Source organism: Oncorhynchus kisutch, linkage group LG7 (assembly GCF_002021735.2).
Source record: "Oncorhynchus kisutch isolate 150728-3 linkage group LG7, Okis_V2, whole genome shotgun sequence".
Lineage (NCBI taxonomy): Eukaryota > Metazoa > Chordata > Actinopteri > Salmoniformes > Salmonidae > Oncorhynchus > Oncorhynchus kisutch.
Window position 1 is genome coordinate 33,774,273 of NC_034180.2, and position 17,276 is coordinate 33,791,548.

The following is a 17,276-nucleotide window of genomic DNA, read 5'->3' on the forward strand; positions in this document are numbered from 1 at the left end:
ACACAAATACAGTGACGTTAAGCAACATACTATCAAATGAGGTGGAAAAGGAAGGTGTCAGTGATGTGTCCTGTGTTGTGTGAGTGTGTTGAGATGTGTGTGTGTTGTCATTGCAGTGTGGGAAGCCTCTTCCTGGCCTGACCAAACAGGATGACTGCTGTGGAAGTGTGGGAGCCTCATGGGGCCTGAACAAGTGCACAGAGTGTCCAACCAAACCAGGTGAGTCCCCTCACATACTGAACACACTGAACCACTGAACCTCCTCCAGTGCTTTACCTTGTGTTATATACAGTGCCTTGCGAAAGTATTCGGCCCCCTTGAACTTTGCGACCTTTTGCCACATTTCAGGCTTCAAACATAAAGATATAAAACTATTTTTTTGTGAAGAATCAACAACAAGTGGGACACAATCATGAAGTGGAACGACATTTATTGGATATTTCAAACTTTTTTAACAAATCAAAAACTGAAAAATTGGGCGTGCAAAATTATTCAGCCCCATTAAGTTAATACTTTGTAGCGCCACCTTTTGCTGCGATTACAGCTGTAAGTCGCTTGGGGTATGTCTCTATCAGTTTTGCACATCGAGTGACCGAAATTTTTTCCCATTCCTCCTTACAAAACAGCTCGAGCTCAGTGAGGTTGGATGGAAAGCATTTGTGAACAGCAGTTTTCAGTTCTTTCCACAGATTCTCGATTGGATTCAGGTCTGGACTTTGACTTGGCCATTCTAACACCTGGATATGTTTATTTTTGAACCATTCCATTGTAGATTTTGCTTTATGTTTTGGATCATTGTCTTGTTGGAAGACAAATCTCCGTCCCAGTCTCAGGTCTTTTGCAGACTCCATCAGGTTTTCTTCCAGAATGGTCCTGTATTTGGCTCCATCCATCTTCCTATCAATTTTAACCATCTTCCCTGTCCCTGCTGAAGAAAAGCAGGCCCAAACCATGATGCTGCCACCACCATGTTTGACAGTGGGGATGGTGTGTTCAGGGTGATGGGCTGTGTTGCTTTTACGCCAAACATAACGTTTTGCATTGTTGCCAAAAAGTAACATTTTTGGTTTCATCTGACCAGAGCACCTTCTTCCACATGTTTGGTGTGTCTCCCAGGTGGCCTGTGGCAAACTTTAAACAACACTTTTTATGGATATCTTTAAGAAATGGCTTTCTTCTTGCCACTCTTCCATAAAGGCCAGATTTGTGCAATATACGACTGATTGTTGTCCTATGGACAGAGTCTCCCACCTCAGCTGTAGATCTCTGCAGTTCATCCAGAGTGATCATGGGCCTCTTGGCTGCATCTCTGATCAGTCTTCTCCTTGTATGAGCTGAAAGTTTAGAGGGACGGCCAGGTCTTGGTAGATTTGCAGTGGTCTGATACTCCTTCCATTTCAATATTATCGCTTGCACAGTGCTCCTTGGGATGTTTAAAGCTTGGGAAATCTTTTTGTATCCAAATCCGGCTTTAAACTTCTTCACAACAGTATCTCGGACCTGCCTGGTGTGTTCCTTGTTCTTCATGATGCTCTCTGCGCTTTTAACAGACCTCTGAGACTATCACAGTGCAGGTGCATTTATACGGAGACTTGATTACACACAGGTGGATTGTATTTATCATCATTAGTCATTTAGGTCAACATTGGATCATTCAGAGATCCTCACTGAACTTCTGGAGAGAGTTTGCTGCACTGAAAGTAAAGGGGCTGAATAATTTTGCACGCCCAATTTTTCAGTTTTTGATTTGTTAAAAAAGTTTGACATATCCAAGAAATGTCGTTCCACTTCATGATTGTGTCCCACTTGTTGATTCTTCACAAAAAAATAAAGTTTTATATCTTTATGTTTGAAGCCTGAAATGTGGCAAAAGGTCGCAAAGTTCAAGGGGGCCGAATACTTTCGCAAGGCACTGTATTTGATATGATGTGTTAATGTAGCTAAACATCTCCTTTTACTTCATTCATAAACACAATGTATCTCGGAGAATAACAGTCAATTACTTTAACATGGGGTGATAATTCAGGATGATTGCTGATTTGTGTATTCCAGATTAGAAGGATTGTGCCTCGACTCCATTGGCATCGGGACTTACTTGTCGTCTTATTAGAAAATTAGGCACCAAATGAAAACAGCATGAATAACAGCGGCTGGCAGGAGTGCCACCCAGCCTGCGGGCAGGCAGAGAAAGAGGCTGACTCTCCCTCTCCTACTTTAAGTAACAGAAGAGAATGAACCGCGGTGGTCCCTGACCATAGCTGCCTGGACTGTCGCTGTTGTGTATTCCCTCATTGTGTTTGTAGTAGAAGAGCACTCCTGACCCCTGATGACCCCCAAGTGCTGTTACTGGAGCTCTCCAAGGAGGTGTGTGATGGTTGGGAGAGACTGTCCCTGCCCTTCACTGTTAATTCCTATCAGGAAGAGGTCTGGCTGCGGTAGATGTCAATTGCCTGCACAGGGTGCTGTCATAACCTGTCCCTGTTTAGTGTGTCTGTCTGCCGGAGCTCTAATCGCGAGCAGACATCATCTCACTCAGGTCCATTCATCACAAACACAAATCTATTATTCTCTTCTCTCTGTGCCAGAATCTCTCTCTCTCAAGACCCACATCAGCATCTCTTTTGGATTCCAGATGGTTTCCTCTCCTCTGTCCTTTGAAGTGGGGAGAAACAGAACTATCCCTCCGTTCTCTCATTATGTAGTTGTTTAGGGGCAGCTTGGGCCTCGGTCCCAGGTCACATGCAGAGTCAGATGAGAGAATGAAAGACAAAAAGAGAAGGATGAAGCCACATAGGTCCCATGCTAGTTGGTATACTTTGAAGGACTTAATAGGGAATACTTGGCATTTCTTTCCAGTCTTATTGTTCCCTGTATAGAAATGTGTCCAGAACTCGCTTTGACTGGCTTGATTATACTTTGTATAATTAAAACAAGTGGACAAGCATAAATTTAGAGTAATCATTTTGTCATCCCGTACATCTCTCTGGGACTGGTCAGGTCAGTCAGTTGAAGGCTTGATGACAAGAATCTGTAAGGAAGTAATTTTGTCATGTAAGTCATTGCGGACATCAACGTCTTGCTCCCAGACAAATTAAACAACTTCTTTGCTCACTTTGAGGACAATACAGTGCCACTGACAGGGCCCGCTACAAAAGCCTGTGGGCTCTCCTTCACTGTGGCCAACGTGAGTAAAACATTTAGACGTGTTATCCCTCTCAAGACTGCCGGCCCAGACGGCATCCCTAGCCACGTCCGCAGAGCATGCGCAGACCAGCTGGCTGGTGTGTTTATGGACGTATTCAATCAATCCCTATCCCAGTTTGCTGTGCCCACATGCTTCAAGATGGCCACCATTGTTCCTGTTCTCAAAAAGCTAAGGTACAGTAACTGAGCTAAACGACTACCGTAGCAAACACTTCTGTCATCATGAAGTGCTTTGAGAGACTAGTCAAGGATCATATCACCTCCACCCTACATGATACCCTAGACCTACTTCAATTTGCTTACCGCCCGAATAGGTCCACAGACGACGAAATCGCCATCACACTGCCCTATCCCATCTGGACAAGAGGAATACCTATGTGAGAATGCTGTTCACTGACTACAGCTCATCATTTAACACCATAGTACCCTCCAAACTCGTCATCAAGCTGGAGACTCTGGTCTCGACCCCGCCATGTGCAACTGGGTCCTGGACTTTCTGACAGGCCGCCCCCAGGTGGTGAAGGTAGAAAACAACATCTCCACCCCGCTGATGCTCAACACTGGGGCCCCACAAGGGTGCTTTCTCAGCCCTCTCCTGTACTCCATGTTCACCCATGACTGCGTGGCCACGCACACCTCCAACTCAATCATCAAGTTTGCAGACGACACTACAGTGATTGGCCTGATTACCAACAACGACGAGACGGCCTACAGGGAGGAGGTGAGGGCCCTCGGAGCATGGTGTCAGGAAAATAACCTCTCACTCAACATCAACAAAACAAAGGAGATGATCGTGGACTTCAGGAAACAGCAGAGGGAGCATCCCCCCATTTACATCGATGGGACAGTCGTGGAGAAGGTGGAAAGTTTTAAGTTCCTTGGCGTACACATCACGGAAAAACTGAAATGGTCCACCCACACAGACAGCGTGGTGAAGAAGGCACAACAGCACCTCTTAAACCTCAGGAGGCTGAAGAAATTTGGCTTGTCACCAAAAACACTCACAAACTTTTACAGATGCACAATCGAGAGCATCCTGTCGGGCTGTATCACCGCCTGGTACAGCAACTGCTCCGCCCACAACTGAAATGCTCTCCAGAGGGTAGTGAGGTCTGCACAATGGATCACAGGGTGCAAACTACCTGCCCTCCAGGACACCTACACCACCCAATGTCACACGAAGGCTAAAAAGATAACCACGGACAACAACCACCCGAGCCACTGGCTGTTCACCCCACTATCATCCAGAAGGCGAGGTCAGTACAGGTGCATCAAAGCTGGGACACAGAGACTGAAAAGTAGCTTCTATCTCAAGGCCATCAAACTGTTAAACAGCCATCACTAACATTGAGTGGCTGCTACCAACATACAGTACAGACTCAAATCTCTGGCCACTTTAATACATTTAATAAAGGTTTCACTAGTCACTTTAAATAATGCCACTTTAATAATGTCTACATATCCTACATTAATCATCTCATATGTATATACTGTATTCTATACCATCTACTGCACCTTTCCTATGCCGCTCAGCCATCGCTCATCCATATATTTATATGTACATATTCTCATTCACCACTTTAGATTTATGTGTATTAAGTAGTTGTTGGGAAATTGCTAGATTACTTGATAGATATTACTGCTGTCGGAACTAGAAGTACAAGCATATCACTACACTCACATTAACATCTGCTAACCATGTGTATGTGACCAATACATTTTTTTATTTTTATTTAACTACTCAAGTCATTTCAGAACAAATCCTTGTTTACAATGATGGCCTAGGAACAGTGGGTTAACTGCCTTGTTCAGGGGCAGAACAACCGATTATTACCTTGTCAGCTCGGGGATTCAATCTAGCAACCTTTCGGTTACTAGACCAACACTTTAACCACTAGGCTACCTGCCACCCCAGGTAGCCAATACAATTTGATTTGATACCTTAGAGAACTATTTATTACTCTTTATAACTTCTAAGAAACTGCGAAAGCATTTCGAAATGCATTTTTACAAGCATTTCGCTACACTCGCATTAACATCTGCTAACCATGTGTATGTGACAAATAAATTTGATTTGAAATGTTTTTTGCACCCCATGGCAAAAAGTGTAGAATTGCAGGAAATAAGCTTTAAACGTGCAACATTTCCTCTCCACCAACAAGAGGGGTGTGGACAGTTTGTGTCATGAACGGTGCTTGTGCCCATAGAAATAGATGTGTCGCGTGCTCACATGCACAGGGGAGTGCGGGATGTTCCCCAATGCTGGAAGGGGGGCCCCAAGTGAAAAAGCTTGGGAACCCATGGCTTAGACCACTTGTTCCACCTACTGTTTCCAGAACCTTTTAATGTGTCTCCTCTGGTCAGCTCTAAGTCAAATCAAATTACATTTTATTTGACACATCCCCCGAATACAACAGGTGTAGACCTTACGGTGAAATGCTGACTTAAAAGCCTGTAACCAACAATGCAGTTTTAAGAAAATACAACACAAAAAAAGGTAAGAGATAACAATAACAGATCATTAAAAAGCAGCAGTGAATACCATTAGCAGGTCTATATACAGGGGGTACCGGTACAGAGTCAGTGTGTGGGGGCACTGGTGTCGAGGTAATTGAGGTAATATGTAAAGAGTTATATGTACAGAGTAAATAAGTGACAATGCATAGATTATAACACAGAGTAGCAACAGCGTAGAAGGGGGGGGGGGGCACTGCAAATAGTCAGGGTAGCCATTTGATTAGCTGTTTAAGAGTCTTATGGCTTGGAGGTTGAAGCTGTTTAGAGCCTCTTGGACCTAGACTTGGTGCTCGGGTACCGCTTGCCGTGCGGTAGCAGAGAGAACACTCTCTATGACTAGGGTGGCTGGAGTCTTTAGGGTCTTCCTCTGACACCGCCTGGTATAGAGGTCCTGGATGGCAGGAAACTTGGCCCCAGTGATGTACTGGGCCGTACGCACTACCCTCTGTAGTGCTTTGCGGTCGGAGGCCGAGCAGTTGCCATACCAGGCAGGATGCTCTCGATGGTGCAGCTGTAAAACCTTTTGAGCATCTGAGGACCCATGCCAAATCTTTTCAGTCTCCTGAGGGGGAATAGGTTTTACCGTGCCCTCTTCACAACTGTCTTGGTGTGCTTTGACCATATTAGTTTATTGGTGATGTCAAGGAACTTGAAGCTCTCAACCTGCTCCACTACAGCCCTGTCGATGAGAATGGGGGCGCACTCGCTCCTCCTTTTCCTTTAGTCCACAATCATCTCCTTTGTCTTGAGCACGTTGAGGGAGAGGTTGTTTTCCTTGCACCACACTGTCAGGTCTCTGACCACCTCCCAATAGGCTGTCTCATTGTTGTCGGTGATCAGGCTTACCACTGTTGTCATCAGCAAATTGAATGATGGTGTTGGAGTCGTGCCTGGCCGTGCAGTCATGAGTTAACAAGGAGTACAGGAGGGGACTGAGCACGCACCCCTGAGAGGCCCCCTGTGTTGAGGATCAGCATGGTGGATGTGTTGTTACCTGCCCTTACCACCTGGGGGCGGCCCGTCAGGAAGTCTAAGATCCAGTTGCAGAGGGAGGTGTTTAGTTCTTAGCTTAGTGATGAGCTTTGAGGGCACTATGGTGTTGAACGCTAAGCTGTAGTCAATGAACAACATTCTCACATAAGTGTTCCTTTTGTCCTGGTGTGAAAGGGCAGTGTGGTGTGCAATAGAGATTGCATCATCTGTTGGTGCTGTATGCAAATTGGAGTGGGTCATAGGTTTTTGGGATAATGGTGTTGATGTGAGCCATGACCAACCTTTCAAAGCATTTCATGGCTACAGACGTGACTGCTACGGGTTGGTAGTCATTTAGGCAGGTTACCTTAGTGTTCTTGAGCACAGGGACTATGGTGGTCTGCTTGAAACATGTTGGTATTACAAACTCAGACAGGGAGAGGTTGAAAATGTCAGTGAAGACACTTGCCAGTTGGTCAGCGCATGCTCGCAGTACACGTCCTTGTAATCCGTCTGGCCCTGCGGCCTTGTGAATGTTGACCTGTTTAAAGGTCTTACTCACATCAACTGTGGAGAGTGTGATCACACAGTCATCCAGAACAGCTGATGCTCTCATGCGTGTTTCGGTGTTACTTGCCTCGAAGCGAGCATAGAAGTTATATAGCTCGTCTGGTAAGTTCATGTGACTGGGCAGCTCATGGCTGTGCTTCCCATTGTAGTCTGTAATAGTTTGCAATTGCTGCCACATCCGACGTGTGTCGGAGCCGGTGTAGTACGATTTCATCTTAGTCCTGTATTGATGCTTTTCCTGTTAGATGTTTAATCGGAGGGCATAGTGTAATTTCTTACAGAGCTTTGTACGCGTCTGTCTGTGTGTGGAGTAAAGGTGGCCTAGAATAATTTTTCCTCTCTGGTTGCACATTTAACATGCTGATAGAAATTAGGTAAAACTGATTTAAGTTTCCCTGCATTAAAGTCCCCGGCCACTAGGAGCGCCGCCTCTGGATGAGCTCTTTCCTGTTTGCTTATGGTGGTATACAGCTCATTGAGTGCGGTTTTAGTGGCAGCATCGGTCTGTGGAGATACATCCAGGGATGTATCTCTCTGCTCCCTGTCTTTGTCTTCAGTCTTAACTCTGATTCCTACACCATTCCCACATCTTTCTCCTGTTGTTCTCCCTCTATCCGATGGCAAGGATTCACTGAACTCTGACTGATTTGGTAAGAGATTTCCCATCCAAGACACTGCCAGACTTCATTGTTATTTTTGGTAGTTAAAATATTATTATTGTTATATGGAGTGGAGAAAGCCATCGTGCAGTGGGGAAACTAATGGGTTTGTGTTTTTGGGAAGGACGGAGGTTGACGTAATGGAGGTTATGACAGTGAGATGTGCTTGTCAGTCCCAGGCCTACACTGTGGAAGCCCCAGCCCTGTTCAGCCTTGTAGGATCGAATGCACTGTAAACCCACATGCTGCAAATTCCAATGTGTAATGAACTCCAGTTAAATAAGACCCTGGTCCATCTCTCCTTTCCCTTTGGAGAGACTGTGCCAAACCTTTTTAAATTTCAGGTTTGGAAAGGTTGACGTGTGTCCTCTCGCAGGAGAGGAGATGGAAGCAGTTAGAGCTGCTTGTCCCCCTGGGATGCAAGATGAAACCTGATTGGATGAGGAAAGGCAAGTGTTAGGTATGTAGTTACAGCTAATTTGCTTTCGAAGTATATTAGGAAACATATCTAATGAAGTGAATCCAGCTCTTTGTAGATACAGTAGATCAGATCACTAAAATGATAGTGCCCGAGAAGCCGGTGTTTGGAGGATACATTGGCACTGTGTTGTCGAGGGCCGGCTGGTCGTTCGTTCTGTCGGATCAGTTGCCAGAGACGCGACCCAGTCGTTAAGTATTTTGTTCTGTATCTATGGACGCTACCCAGTCGTTGGTTCTAAATGTTCCATTGACATCCCGGCATCATTTTCATTTGTTTAAGCTGTTTTCTAGTGACATTTATTTGGATACATCCATAACAATGAGTTAATGATGCGTGATTTTGCCTGGCATAGAAAATGTGCTCTCTCGTTAGGACACTGTTGTTCAGAGGAGCTAGCCAACAACCCCGCACACACAATCACTGCAAACTAGCTGCATTTCATTTTGTTTTACCTGTTTTCTTTTTACCTGTTTTATTTGTATATATCCATAAAAATGATGCCAGCTGATTCATGATTTCGACTGGCTGAGAAAAGCTGTCTGCCTGTCTGTCTCGTCCCAACTAACGACGCGTTCATTTCTATAGCACAGCTGGAGATCAAATTTAATTATTAAAACAATGTTGCAAATGTTGAATAGACAGACAGCAAGGTCTATACAAATTGAAGTTCAGAACCAAATGCTAGTCTAAAAGAAGATAACGTCTAGATGCTTATTATAGTGCAGATCAAGTTTATAAATTGCCTGGCTGGGCTGATGAGACAGTATATTGCTCAGTGAGATGGAACAGAGTAAATAGGCATTTCACCGTCATAGCTTTAGCCGGTGGTAACTTGTGGAATAGACACCGGCTGCTGGAATGTAGTTTTAACCAATCAGCATCCAGGATTAGACTCTCCCATTGTTTAATGACAATGGTCTATCAGTGTTTCAGACTTTTTGGAACAGTGACCAACATGCTCTGGTTTTCTACATTGATCACTTTAAGTGAAAGGTTCATCATGTAAAATAATCTGAGACACTTGAGAAGGGGCCACTGGCTCTGCCCTGAGTGTGGCTCTTTGACCTGGTGTGAGAGTGACTCTATATGGAGTATATGGCCACCCATAGTAATTATATTTCTATGGTGCCACTAGGGTTGTGCAGTATACAGTCAGAGACTGTATAAAATGTTCTCAATGGGCTCATTAGCATTTAGCTGGATACCACCTAATCGCCACCACTCCCTGTGTGTTCCATGGCTTATGTAATTCCATAAAGCATGGCTCCGGTTGTCTCCCTATCTTCCGGGAAGTCTTCCCTCCCATTGACTCTTCTACTCCGGGACGCTGGGATGCTTCCCAGGGAGCAGGATCAGAGGTACCTCGGGCCCACATAAATCACAGTCCCAACCACAGGAGCCCTGGTCCTGGAGCCACCTCCTCCCTAGGCCACTGAGGTCACACCATGATGCCACAGCATGATGATGTCAGCCTCCTGGCCCTCTGCCCCTCCTTCCTTGACCCAACCACGCCCCACCAGGCCTGCCCTATACTGAGAAAGCACCCTCTCTTTGACTCTGACTCTCTCTCTCTCTCTCTCTCTCTCTCTCTCTTGTTATCCCTGACCATTAGATCACTAATATAAGATGAGGAGGAGAGGGCAAGTTGACCCACATGAGATCATCCCTCCCAGTCCCATGGAGAAATGTTGAATCTGCCATTCATTTAGGACCAAAGCATGTGCGTGTTACTTTTTATTAGCAGTGATCAAACATTGAACACTTGTTAATGACCAAGATCAAAACCAAGCAATGGGTGTGACTTTGCTAAACATCTGCTGTGGTCCGTGCCAAGGTTCCAGGCTGCTCTCTCTCTTCACTGCTGCATCCGCTCTCTCATGGTGATTAGATAGAGACGTTTCCATCCTTTGATACGTTCCGATTCGTTCTGTGTTGATTTAGTTTAACGCCGGGTGCAAACAGTGTGAATCTTTTAGATAGACAGCGGTGTGGCCAAGGAGGGCTGACTTGGCCTGGCTGCTCACAGGTATAAATCCTAATGCAGACATAATCTATCTGTCCCAGAGAGCACCGCTGTCCAAGGCACCGTGCCAGTGAGTTGGAGGCACATGGAAATGAAATGTGTGTAATAAGATACATGTTAGGCTTGTTCATCATAGGGTATGGACTGTACCATGTCGTATCTTGGCCTTGCCCCAGTGGTAAATATTTCATGTCGAGTGGCGGCAGTGGGGGATTATGAGAGTGTGTCTGTTTTTAAATGGGAGGTCACAACCACACTTCCATGGGCATCGTAAAGAAGGGAGGAGAGAAAATGATAAACTGTCAAACTACGAACAAAGATGCAAAATGCATCAAATTATGTTAAACACTGAGATAATTAATAGGATGTTTTTGAATAAGGATTCAATCAAACCGAACATGATTGAGATCAATGCCTTGATCCAAGCAGCTCAATTGTCTATATAGAATGTCTGCCACAACATGGTAATTGTCGGTGCCAGTGAACACACAGCTGGGATTTTAATTTACTCAATATCAAACTTTTAGCTGGTATACTGAGTTTTTTTTGTAAGACAAATGTTTGCTTTGCATTAGTGTGTTTATGTCTGGGGCTGATCTCATCATGGGGATGCTGATGTTGGGCTAATTATTTACATTTGAGTTATTTAGCAGACAGTCTTATTGAGAGCAACTGGTCCCCTGTGGGAGTCGTTGCAAGCACCATGCTCTACCAACTGAATCACAGGGGACCTAGGCTCATGTGACTGTCTCATCTGATGTCCCAGCGCTTGACTGGCTGGCTGCTACTGAAGGTCTTATTTACAGGGCTGGTGATATGGGCCATGCCAGATTGGCAAAATTGGCGTGTGCCAAACAGACTTTCTGCTTTGAAAGCAATTTACTTCCCCTTAGCTGTTTTCTCTAATCAGCCGTTGGCCTGGAGGCCAGAGGGAGATGACTTCTTTCTCATCTTCGTCTCAAAGGGAATGAAACAACTCCTTGTGATTAAAGGGTTGAGGTTGGTTTGCCCCTTGGGTCTCTCCATGGCGCCAGTTTGTCCCATGGCGGTTTGTTCTCAGAAAGCATGTCACTTAAAGGATCTTGAAGGGTCTTGGCACTCATGTCTGTTGTGTTCCTATAGAATATCTAATGTTGGACTGGAGAGGGAAGATTGTTTCCCCTTCTCCTGTGGATTGCATCCATTCCCCCTCTCTGGTCTACCTCTTATTCTCAGGTTCTCCAGCTGGGGTTCTGGATTAGCCTGGAGGTAGGGAGTGACTGGGGGCAGGCCTCATGGGGGAGCTGGATATTGTGGGTTCGGTACAGTGCTATGCCTGTGAAGGATGTGCCAATCGGACCTCAAAATAGGCCTCCACATAATGATTGCACTAAATTTCCCATTAGATTTCTGTCAAGCAAAACACATTTAACTAGCTAGACCTGCCCCTCTTCCTCTCCACTCCCCCTCTCTCTCCTTACCATCACTCCTCTTTTGCGTAACCTCTCCTCCTCTCTAAATACCCTCAGTAAACCCCCACATTGAAGCCTGTCCTAAGGTAGCTTTGACACCTGTTTTAGAGTAGAGCTTTCACTGACATTTATTTGGCTCTCAAAAGAAAGCAATGCCACCTACTAAGAAATTGTATATGATGCTAAAGCTTCTATATGTATCTTTTTGGGTGACCAGACCAAATTTACATAGTAATGTGAGTTATAGATCTGCCATTCATTGAAAGCAAGTCTAAGAAGCGGTAGATATGTTCTATATGCGCTATTTCTATGCTTCCTGTTCTTAAATTTAGTTTTGCGTCTTTTACTTTCGGTTTTGTACACAAGCTTCAAACATCTGAAAATACAATATTTGGGGTTTGAAAATATATTTCACAACGGTTTAGATTTAAATTAGGCAAACTATTAGAATTTTAGCAACCAGGAAATGGTGAAGCGATTTCAGCATATTGCACGGTTAACTGTTTACAAGCAAATAGAGCTGAATGGTTGCAAATAGAATTCCTGATGCAATTTCAAGATGACTGTTGAAGTACAACAAATCAGTCAGGGGTGACAGTCTTTTGCAGTGAATGAATGAAGGGGGATACAAGTAAGGCCAACAGTCTGTGTCCCTGTGCTTCCTCTTTGTAAAGCACAATGAATATGCACCAGTCTGGTTTCTCTGTCCCAGCATCCATGTAACCAGGGGGAACACTAATGATGCAGCAAGGTCACTCTTGCGTTCGACTGCTTTGGGATCTGTGACAATGAACATTGTCTGGGTCAGCATGACGGCATGTCAAAACCATTCCACAGTGGCATTCTACCCACAAAACATCCTGAACTAGGATATATGCTAGATACATAGCCTACAATAGATTTCGCTCTTTGGGTATGTTTGTTGTCGATTGCATTAGCCTATAACTAGAGCCCAGAGTTTTTCCTTGTAGGGTAGTTAGGCAAAACTTCTGGTCCTATTTATGCAGTATATTTTTGGTTTGCCATTGTCTTTAGCAGTGGGTTGACCATAGAGATGATGACTTGTCATCTCAGGTAACCTGCTGGTGAAGCTACTTCAGACAGACCTGCTCTCCTCTGTGTTCTCTCTAGTCTCTCAGTACTAATAAGCTTGACTGGGAGGCCCGCCCCTTGCTGGGCATCTCTTGGCATGTGCTCCTGCAGTCACTCAGGGCAGAATCTGATCCTGTCCTCATGGGGGGTCGCACCTGCACCACCCGCTGCCCCGTCACAACAGCTCATTACCCAGATGCATCCCTGTGGATTCCATGGGTGCAGGACGGGGCGGGCAGACAGGAACTGGCGCTTCACTTTGACACAATTATCTCTGACCCAACAGAGGAGCTCCCGTCTGGTCTGACCCACTTCTGATCTGCTGTGTGAACCTTCAGGTACTTCCACTAGCCCTGCCCTGAACGCACACTGCGTTGTGTCTGTCTCACAACCACTCAGATGGGATAACATGGAAAATGATTCAACACCATAAATAAGATTGTAGGTACATTTCAGGTACCCAACAAGACTTCACCCTCCTCATCCCTGCGATATTGATAGCCTGTTGATGAACTGAGGATCACCAATCCCACAAACGTTGAGAACTTTTGCAGCTGGATCTGGAATCGGAATTCCACCTAATTTTTTCCAATTAACAGCTTATTACCTGTGTATTAAGGAAAAGGAAAATAAATGGCAGGGGTTCCCAAACAGAGGAAGAGGAGGGCTAACTGCAGGGTCTCTGTGTGGTGTGTGTTCTACAGTGCTTCATGGTGAGGTAAGGGCAGATGTGCTGATGTGGCTGTGGGGATGCCGGGCCTCAGTACCAACAACTAAAGGAGCATGCCGAATTAATAATGACATCATGTTTTCAGGCCTCAGCAAGTGTATGGCTGCGCTGGGGGCATGAATGGACACAGAGTACAATGATGTACTGGCTCTGTTTTTCTGTGTATGTGTCCCCAGGGTCTATGTAATATGATTATTAATGATGTTGTGTGTTGTTGATCATTTTATGTGATGGCAGTACTGTCTTATAACTGTGGTTGATGGGGATCCATTTACATGGCAGCGTTTTGGTGTCCCGCAGGGCCCAGCTGTGGGTCCCCATCTAATTTCTCCCCCCGCTAAGCTCAGCACATCTGTAACATATGGTCCCCTGCTAGACATGAACCATCCCTCTCCCTCCATCTGTGTGTTATGGATGCAATGCTTTTTAAAGTAGACAAGCAGAATGTGATGTCTCTTTCTCTGATCAGTGCTTTTTCTTTTTCTCTTTTATCCCACAGCGTATGCAGTGATTGCGAACGGCCAAGTGGAATGCCCCAAGGGTTACAAGAGGGTGAACCTGACTCATTGTCAAGGTAAGGGGACGGAGATGACAGAGATGAAGATGATGTCCTGTTGATTTGCTTGAGTTTAGTTATACCAATAGCGCAGTGGTCACCAAGTTAGTCAAGCTCACTTTCACAGTCAAAAAGCAAGTTGAGATCTACCGCTCTGATTTTTTTTTAAACATGACTTAACATTACCCTAATAATTCATGTAGTTCCTATGACCAGAGAAAGTTAAATATTCCTCTATATTAAAATAGACACTACCAGCTGCTAATAATGATAAAAAACGCAGGGCTATCGATACACTTGGCTACTCATATATTGCAGCTGTATTGCGAATGGAAGTAGGGAGAAGCGCGTTTTATGTTTTTAATCATGTTGAAAAGTGTTGACAGTGCTGAATAAAAACTTAGATTAAAAAAAAACTTTGATATAAAAACAGCAGTTCTTTGCTGTGTTCTTTGACATTCTCTCTCAGGTCAGTGTTTTAAACCGTGATGCTGGCCTTCTAGGCAGAGTTCTTCTGTTTAGTGTCTGTGTTTTTTTGCCCATCTTAATCTTTTATTTTTATTGGCCAGTCTGAGATATGACTTTTTCTTTGCAACTCTGCCTACAAGGCCAGCATCCTAGAGTCGCCTCTTCACTTTTGACATTGAGACTGCTGTTTTGCGGGTACTATTTAATTAAGCTGCCAGTTGAGGACTTGTGAGGTGTCTGTTTCTCAAACTAGACACTCTAATGTACTTGTCCTCTTGCTCAGTTGTGCACCGGGGCCTCCCACACCTCTTTTTATTCTGGTTAGTACCAGTTTGCGCTGTTCTGTGAAGGGAGTAGTACACAGAGTTGTACAAGATCTTCATTTTCTTGGCAACTTCTCGCATGGAATAGCCTTCATTTCTCAGAACACGAATAGACTGATGAGTTTCAGAAGAAAGTTCTTTGTTTCTGGCCATTTTGTGCCTGTAATCGAAACCACAAATGCTGATGCTCCAGATATTTAACTAGTCTAAAGAAGGCCAGTTTTATTGCTTCTTTAATCAGAACAACAGTTTTCAGCTGTGCTAACATAATTGCAAAAGGGTTTTCTAATGATCAGTTAGCCTTTTAAAATGATAAACTTGGATTAGCTAACACAACGTGCCATTGGAACACAGGAGTGATGGTTGATGATAATGGGCCTCTATGTAATGTAGATATTCAATTAAAAATCTGCTGTTTTCAGCTACAATAGTCATTTACAACATTAACAATGTACAGTGCATTTCTGATCAATTTGATGTTATTTTAATGGACAAAAAATGTGCCTTTCTTTCAAAAACAAGGATGATTCTAAGTGACCCCAAACTTTTGAACCGTAGTGTATGAACATAAAGTAAAAGCTGTGGACAAGGACACTTTATGCTGTCCAAAATAGTGTCAAGAGTTGCCAGCAAACGCAGTAATTAATCTAACTTTGATTCAACTTGCTTTTTTTGATCACTTCAAGATGCTAACTAACAGTCCCTCATTTTTGAGGCTGAAAAACCAAACTGACAGATATTCACAATATTTACTGGCCAGCTTCAAAGTCTTATTCCCATTCTGCTGGAGCTCCATTCCCAAAAATCATTTTGAATTTCAGCCTTTAGAACAACTGCCAAGGATGCAAAATTGAGATTCTTCTGGGATGCTGTCATTATTATCAAGCAGGTGTCCTCCTTGCCAAAGTGTGATTCCTCACAGGAGGAGAAAGAGTCTTGTGTCATATTGTGTGTCTGAGCACAGACGTGATTCGCCCTGCTCTCTCTTTTTGCTCCTGGTGCTGGGCTCGGGGACTTACAGTGGGCCTCGCGTCACAGATAGAATGGCCCCTCAGAAATACAAGCTGTTTTGTGACCTCAGGAGAGGCCTGTGTCTTCCAAACACTCCAGAAAAACACTGTAGAGGAACTGGTTCGGCTGGAGTCACCTATAGGGCTTCTTATGTAATGGAACATCTATGGCCTCACTGTCAGACGTTTAGTATGGGCTGAATCATTTATTTATTTTTTACTCCCGGTCTGAGAAATGGCTTTTTCTAGAGAGAATATAGGCAGGATGACAGGCAAGCATTTCCATATTGGGCTTTTGAGGAATAACACATTGCTGTTCAGCTAAGGACAGATCAAGTTCTTAACTGAGAAACATGCATCTCCAATTAATAGCAGCTTTGGAAAGGTTTGGAAAAGGATCACTCACTATTCCCAAGTCCTCGAATGGATGGGGTTTTTGCCTCATGACTTATGTTTAGTGTCTGATTCAAAACATTTAAACAGCTCTGTCTTATTTGACAGATAACCTCCCAGTCCCCACTCTAGCAGTACTCAACAATAATCCTGGATATTACTGTTAAATAAAGTATGGCTATGTATTTCCTTTACAATGGCAGTAAATAATTATCATGGTTGTTTATGTGAATCCTCTACAAGTTTATTTTGGCCCTGCAGTCATAAAGTAAGAAATTACAGGTTGAGTGAGTTCAGGACAGGCAGGTTGTCAGTTTAAGCGCAGTCAGGGGACTCTTTGGCTGGAGTCATCATTCTGCGTCATTACTACAATAACAATGGTGTCATGAGAAACCTGTCGAGGAGAACTCTGATGGACGTCTGTGTGTTCCATCTGTACCGTGTACCATAAAAGAGAATGTCTGCGGCAGAATGAGCGGGCGACCAACCATGAAGTCAGATAGGTGTTGAGATTAGTGGAGGTCATGACAGGCTTTCATTCTCGTCAGTTCCAATCGCTTAGCCTCGACCAGACTGTAGCACTAACACTATCCTGAATCAACCTAACCCTGGATTACAGACCCCATGTGATGAAGGAAGGCTGAGCCGAACGTTGAACTTCAGCCTTCAGTTCATCATCCAGATAACATGCAGCTTAAACCGGTCTCAAGTAGGCCCTATAGTCCCACAGCGCCTCCACAGCAGTGTTGTTGTCTCTCTAAGTGGGAGGTAGCAGAGTTACGTTTCCCCAAGAGAAATGGTTTGGTTAGAGCTCACAGTGTATAACC

General features: G+C 44.4%; 1 protein-coding gene across 1 annotated transcript in view; it reads left to right on the top strand.

Moving 5' to 3' along the window:
• The window catches only part of LOC109893758 (latent-transforming growth factor beta-binding protein 2-like), a 160,967-nt gene that overhangs the window by 96,169 nt on the left and 47,522 nt on the right, over nt 1–17,276 (top strand). Inside the window, exons 8-9 of the mRNA XM_020486971.2 lie at nt 117–219; nt 14,199–14,273. Coding sequence (XP_020342560.2) covers nt 117–219; nt 14,199–14,273 — 178 coding nt within the window. The remainder of the gene's footprint in view (nt 1–116; nt 220–14,198; nt 14,274–17,276) is intronic.